The sequence below is a fragment of the Clytia hemisphaerica genome, unplaced genomic scaffold (genome assembly GCF_902728285.1).
Source record: "Clytia hemisphaerica strain Z4C2 unplaced genomic scaffold, Clytia hemisphaerica genome assembly, whole genome shotgun sequence".
NCBI lineage: Eukaryota > Metazoa > Cnidaria > Hydrozoa > Leptothecata > Clytiidae > Clytia > Clytia hemisphaerica.
The window spans coordinates 2601023-2608735 of NW_027104175.1; the positions used below are offsets into that span (position 1 = coordinate 2601023).

Genomic DNA, 7713 nt, shown 5'->3' on the forward strand with positions numbered 1-7713 from the left:
GGCTTACAGTTTGTTCGAAGCACGTTCAACTGCCACAGCTGTGAGTAAGCAACTCCAGCTGGGATAAACACTGTCAAGCCCAGTTTGAGTAAGCAACTCAAGCTGATTGAAAGTACAAGAAATTAAAGTAAAGGAATTATATTGAAACTGAATTACACACGTATAAACTATAAAGCAAGGTCCCAAGGGAGGAGTCAAATAAAAGGGGAAATTGAATTGCGTTCTGCATAAAAAAAAATTTTCACAGCAATGGAAGAGGATGACTTTTTAATTGATTTAGACACAGCATTGAGTATTGCCCATTTCCAAAATTCAAGCAGAACAAGTGGTGGTCGTACATATTCTTGCGCTGTTGATTGTTTTCTCGAGATAAGTTATCGCCTACTTCTTCCTGAGATTAAAGCCAAACTCCCCTTTGAAGAATTAAGTGAATTCTTTTATTTGCTTAATATAAGTGGTTCAATGGAAATTCCAATTGAAAATGATGTCACTGATGTCAAAAGTAATGCGTTTAGACTGCTGGACGAAATTCGAGAACCAATATGGTCAAGAATTATTGAAAATTGTGGTACGTTTGCTAATAGAAATAGTGATGCACAGTTTACAGAGCTTTTTTCAAGTAACCTTTTCAGGAAATTATCAGAAGGAGAGAAAAGATTTTTTGAAACAAGATTTGATGTTCGAGCAACTTGTACTGGTTGTGATAATGAGAGGCAAGTTAAAACAGGTATCATTGTTGCACTTATTTCAGATCTTTTATATCCAGAGATTACGATAGACCCAAACAACTGGCCAGATTGTGTGAATAACGCTCTTGATCCAAGTACAGAAGTTTACTGCAATACATGTTCTGTCAATATTCCTGCCCAGTATCAATCTGTTGACCTTCCTTGTTATTTGTTAATAGAATTTAGTTCTACGATTCACAACAGTTGTAGATTTTTGGATCACATTATAGTGAAAGGAAATACCTATAAATTACAAGCCGTTGTTAGAAATCAAGGTTTTCATTTTGCATGTGGCGTATTTATCGAAAACAAATGGGTTTACATTGATGATTTGAAACCTAACAAAATATTTTATCAAAATTCAAATGCAATGTTTTCAGAAAATGATGGAGGATGGTTTTTTGCTTTTTATAGAAAAACTGACGAGGAAGTAGATTTTGTCATACATGATGCAACTGCTAATATCACAACAAATCCTAATCTAAACGAAAATGTCAATAAGGAAAATATTCAGACAGACAAAATTAAAAAAGAATACCCAAATCGAAAAAGAAAATTTGTCAACTATGAAGGTCTTTGTAGTAACAGTAATAATAAAAAAGGAAAGCTTGATGATTTATTTAAAGCAATTGACAAAAGGATACAATGTGAAAATAGAAAGGCAAAATATGACCCTTTGAAACGTAAAGAGCGACATCAAAAATCTTATGAGCCTTTAAAACGTAAAGAGGAACATCAAAATTCTTATGACCCTGAAAAACAAAAGGCAAAATATGACCCCACAAAACGGAAGGAACAGTATCAAAAATCTGACAACCCTGAAAAACGAAAGGCAAAATATGATTCAACAAAGCGAAAAGAAAGCTATGATTCAAAGCAACGTAAAGAAAGACATTGTTCTAAAAAACAAGATAAGAAATCAAAATCGCAAGAAACAGAAAATGATACCAACATTAGTAAAGATATGAAAGATTTTCAGAAATCCATGAAGTTCTCAATGACTCAATGTCAAACATGTTTTGAATCTTGGCCGGTAAAAAGTACCTCCAGATGTAACTCAGTCGATGATTATATTTGTACGCGTTGCAAAAGAGACAAAGGAACTCCTAAAAAATTCAGTGCTGACAATAATATGAAGCCAAGTCCAGTACCAGAAGCACTCCAAGGTCTCACGCAAGTTGAAGAAATGCTTATTGCTAGAGCTTTTCCTGTAATGCAAGTGTACACCCGACCAAGAGGAGGTCAGAGAGCTTATAAAGGTCACGTTTTGAATCTGCCTCACAATGTACAAAAAATTGCAGATGTCCTACCAAGAGAGCCCAGTGACATTCCTATAATGATTTTTAAAATAAATGGGAAAAATAATACCTCAAAAGAACTTGTTGTTCGACGTGAAAAAATCTTACAGGCATTATTATGGTTAACTGGAAAAAATGAAAAAGGTGAACCCAATAACTTTCTATATAGTGAAATCAACATAAACATGGAAAGACTACAAAAACTCCCTGAAAACGGATTCATCAATTTACCAGACTTGCATGTACAAATGAATGAGAAAAGTGAAAATGAGAACGGTGAAGAAAGCGAAAGTGATGCGGAAAATGAAGATGTCAGTGAAAGGGAAGAATTACCAGATTTAGGTCCAGTTAATGATGAAGATGAAGAACGTGTTTTTGATGAAAACACTGAAATGAGAAGTTTCTTACCATCCAAACTAAAGAAAGCAAAGGAAGCTGACTTAACAAAAAGTGAAATTTTGAATACAAAAACTGAACTTGATATTGGAAGTTCTCCACTTAGTGAATTCAATACACCCTACTTAGCAAGTCTTGCGTTTCCAACATTGTTTCCAGACACAAAAGGTGACCCAACTAATCCTGCGATTATAAGGGAAATAGCAAAAAGTGAAACAGAGAGTTTTGCCGAAAAATTGAAGCATTTAATCAAATTTGCAGAAATTGATGACAAAGGAAAGTGGTTTTATAGATTTGCATCTCATCCAAGATTTTCATTTTGGGGCTTCAATATGCTTTATAGAAAACGGTTGATTAGTCAAGGAAATTTTTTTATCAAGCAAAACCCAGGTGAAGCTAACTTGAGCATTGAAGATTTGCAAGATCTCGTAAGGGACAATGATCATTATGTAGTAATGAAAAAACTGCAAAGATACTCAAAGAATGTTACAGGTACCAATGCCTATTGGTGTGATGTCAAGGAAAAACTAAAAGCCACAATAACACAAATGGGCACGCCGACTATATTTTGGACATTAAGTATGGCTGATTTTCACTGGCCGGACATTCATGATTTATTTTCTTCAAATGATGAATCTGAATCTGCTGACTTTAGACAGAACATTGTTGATAATCCCCATATAGTAGATTGGCTTTTCACTGAACGAGTAAAAAGTTTTGTAAAACATTGGTTGTATGAATCTTTAAATGCAGAATGGCATTGGTATAGGTTTGAATTTGCTGTCATGCGTGGTTCTATACATTGTCACGGTTTAGCAAAATTGAAAGATGACCCAGGAATATGTGAATTAACCGAGAAGGCTCTGCAAGGTTTTTTGGCTCAACATACTTTATCAAATCAAACAGAGATTGACCTTGAAAATAATACTCTTTTAAATCTTGCTGTAATTGAAGGAAACAATGCAGAAAGACAAATCTGTGATTATATAGATTCTTTAATGACAGCTATGAATCCAATTGAAGGACCTGTTGATGAATGGGAAAAGCCAAATGTTCATCCTTGCAAAAAAAGACTTGAGAATATACCTGAAGAAGATTTAGAACAAGATTACATAGATCTTGCGAATTGTGTTCAACGACATACAAAGTGTAGTTCCGCCTATTGTCTCAGAACCAAGAATGAAAAACAGGAATGTCGTTTTAAATTTCCTTTTGAATACTGTGAGAAAACACATTTAAACTTTGAAAAAGTAAAATTGAAAGGAGGTGGTGAGAAGTATGTTCCAAACATTGTTCTGAAAAGAAACGATCCTAGAATGAATAGGCATCAACAGCTTCAATTACAATCATGGAGAGCTAACTGTGATATACAAATTATCCTTGATCACAATGCTTGCTTGAATTATATTGCTAAGTATGCATCAAAAGCAGAAAAGATATCTGATGTTGCAAAAGAAGCGTTTACATCTGTCATTGGTAATCTTTCAGGAAAGGAGACTTCTGGTAATATTTTTCGAAAACTGATTATCAAATCTGTCGGTGAAAGAGACTTTAGTGCTCAAGAAGTTATGCATCAAATTATGTCCTTGAAACTATATTGCTCTTCATTTGATGTTGTAAGTTGCTCTCTTGAGGGATCAAGACAAATGAAAATTGTCAATGATGACATTGAAACCAAGACCTCTTTCTTAGATGATTATGCTTCTAGATATGTATATGAAGATAACGAAATTAGGCAGAGTAACCTCATAGATTTCATTTCGAACTGGAAATAAATGCTAAATAAAAAGATTCAAAAAAGGAAAAATGCAGTTGTTGTTCGTACTTTTCCCAATTATAGTCCAAACCAAAAGAATGACAGTTATCCTTTATTTTGTAAATTTCAATTGATCAAGTACAAACCATGGAATGATTCTATAGATAGTCTATGGGAAGGTTCACCAGCAACCAATGAGACATATTGCCAGAAATGGAAGGAGTTTATTAACAGCTCTTTAGGAAGAGAATTAGTTCCAGATTGGAGAAGGCATTACATCAATGCAAACAATTTTGAATGTCAGCTTGAAGATGAAGAAAGTGATGAAGACGAAAGTGAAAATATTTTTTTACGTGAAGATTGGATGGATATTGCTGACCTGAATTCCATACCCAATAATATTTCCTTAGAAAATCAACAGTATTGGACTGATTCGTTTGATTCCTATACTCAAGAGCAAATTAATGCAATGCCATTTTGGATTGAAGAGAAGAAAAAAACTTTTGAGAACGAAAATGCCACAGATTACAGTCAATATAAAGTCGAAAACTTAAATGCGGAACAGCTCCAAGCTTACAATATTGTACATGATCATGCTCAAAAAATAAATGCAGACCCTTTGCAAATGATAATTACTGGGATAGCAGGAAGTGGAAAGTCATATTTGATTAACTGCATTAAAAAACTTCTCGGTGAAAAGTGTTTATTGACATCCTATTTTGGTATTGCTGCATTCAATATTAATGGGAAAACGTTGCACAGCACTCTTAAATTGCCAATTAGAAACAAACTGAACCATGAACTCAAAGGAAATTCACTTGATAATTTACAAACTGACCTTGAAGATATAGAGTATATCATTATTGATGAATTTTCTGTAGTAGGCCAAAGAATGTTAGGCTGGATAGACAGTCGATGTCGTCAAGCTAAGAGAAACATGGAAACATTATTTGGTGGAATATCTATTATATTATTTGGAGACGTTGCACAACTGCCACCTGTTATGGATGATGTTTTGTATAGTTCTTTTCCAAAAAAATGAAATAGCACTTGCTGGCTATGTTGCCTATTGTTGTTTTAGAACTGTTGTGAAACTCAAATCAAATATGAGATCAGCTGGTGAGAATGAGTCTCAAAAGAAATTTAGAAAAGCTTTGAAAAATTTGAGAAATGGAAAATCAACAATGGAAGACTGGAATTTTTTTTTGACTAGACAGCCTGAAAAAAACCCTGTTGACTATGATAAATGTATTAGACTGTCATTTGCAAATGAAGTTGTGAGAGAACATAATGGGAGAATGTTGGATTCTTTACAATCACCTATTGCAGTCATCAAAGCAAAAAATACTCCACCAAGTGCGTCAAAATCTTCCTCAGAAGAATTTGGTTTAGTAAATGAAGTTTTCCTTGCTAAAGGTGCCAAAGTAATGCTTACAAGAAACTTGTGGTCAGATGTAGGGCTTTGTAACGGAAGTTTAGGCATTGTCAAAGACATAATATTTCAAAGAAACCATCTACCACCTGCGCTTCCTATAGCTGTTATTGTAAAATTTGATAAATATACAGGGCCAAGTTTTTTTGACGACGAAGATAGTTGTGTTCCAATCGTGCCTATCGTTGAGACTTCATCTGAAGATAATATTCAGAAAGAAAGGATGCAGATACCTTTGAAGCTTGCATGGTCAATAACAATTCACAAATCTCAAGGTCTAACATTAGATAAAGTTGTAGTGGATTTGGGAAAGAAAGAAAGCATGGATGGTTTAACTTATGATGCATTATCACGTGTGAAAAAGCTAACTGACATGGTCATTGAATCATTTCCATTCGAAAGAATAAATAAATTGAGTGATGGGAAAAGATTTAAATTTAGAGTGCGCGAAGAAAGCAGACTAGAAGAGTTAGCATCAAGAAATAAGAATAGATATTAAGAAATGGATGAAGGAAAAAGTTTGCATGAAGAATGGAGACTAGAAAAATTAGCACAAATAACAAATGAAAAGAAATGGTCTTAATTAGGCGCTAAAGATAGTAAAATTTCTTGCAATATACCTTTGTATATGAAATCTTGACTTTTACTTCAGATCAAAAAATTGAAATATTTTTGACAGAAAAAATGAGTTCCGAATCAAACCATTCAATGTCCCAAGGTTAGTTTTATTTTTACATTCTATTTTTTAATATCAATTTTGCAAAATCATATTTTGCGAATTTTCTTCTTTATCTTATTGTTTTTTTGCAAGACGAAAATCTTCTTTTCCAAGCTTCTCTCAGTAAAGAAGGAAATAGGGCCAAAATATGTAATTTCTGCTTTTTTTCTTAAAACCTTTGCGAAACTTGCGAAATTTAATTCCAGCAAAATCTATCAATTTATGCTAATCGCAAAAATAAATTCTCGCAAAAATTTTGAATTTCGCGAAAAAAATGTTTCGCAAAAAATTAGTCCCCTTTTTTAAGGGTAATTTAATCCGCACTAATTCCTTCGATTGATTATTGCAGCTAATTTTGCAAGCTCTTTGCTCAAAATTTATTTTGACTAAAATCCTTTTTTGTTTTTACTATATCTGTCTCAATATTCTATTTTTAGATTCTCTTTCAACAACACCTGAAAAAGCTGATACAAAAACGCCAGTTTTTAGAGTTAGCAGTTATAGAGGTACAGTATAAATTGTCAATCACATTTTTATATACAAACAGTTTTAGATGATTCTCTAAATCACATTTTATGTCTACATGCAACAAGCGAAAAAATAGGAAAAAATATTTGAGCTGTTTTCATTTCAATTTTTAAATGGTAACTTTTACCTCATGCAACTTTAAAAATATCTTTTAATTTAATTTTTTCATTTATAAAGACTCGGCACCAGGAAGAAAACGACTTTATTATTCACCATCAACACCATCATCCTCTCATTCACAATCATCCTCTCGTTCATCACCAGCTAAGCAATCTGCTAATTTACAAGGTAATTTAACTTCATTTTACAATTCAGTTGACAATGTCAAGCTGAACGATGTCTGATTTCAAATGCCAATTTTTGGGTTACCCTTAATAAAGGAAGAAATTTTGGCAGGAATTTAATTTGACGGGAGGCCGAAAAAGTTTTTTCAGAAGGAATTTAATTTGGCGGATCAGCAATAAAATTAATTTCTGCGTGAATTTAATTTGGGGGACAATGGATTTTAAAGTTCAAAATCAAGGTGAAAATGTTAAAAATACACCCTTTTGGGGCAGAAATAGTGAAAAATTGAACTAAATATGAGAAAATTTGGCAGGAATTTAACTTGGCGGATGACGGAAAAAGGAAATTTTGGCGGAAACATAATTTGGCGGATTTTGGCCAATCCACCAAATTTTCTGTTTGGCAAAATTTCTTCCTTTAAGGTAGTTTGTCAGAGCTCAAATTCCTCCCCCCAAAAAATTAGACTTTATTTTATTTTATTTAATTATCATAAATTTAATTTTATTTTATTTAGATTTAACTGGTTACATTACAAATGTCACTCAATCAGTCATGAGCAAGCACACTGGAAA

General features: G+C 33.2%; 1 protein-coding gene across 1 annotated transcript; it reads left to right on the plus strand.

Annotated features, from left to right (window-relative positions):
* Nucleotides 1–4197: 4197 nt before the first annotated feature.
* On the plus strand, nucleotides 4198–6109 carry LOC136814521 (ATP-dependent DNA helicase pif1-like). Its single transcript, XM_067071081.1, has 2 exons — nucleotides 4198–5030; nucleotides 5260–6109. Exons 1-2 carry the CDS (start codon nucleotides 4198–4200, stop codon nucleotides 6107–6109), a joined length of 1683 nt encoding a protein of 560 aa, XP_066927182.1.
* The last annotated feature ends 1604 nt before the right edge of the window (nucleotides 6110–7713 follow it).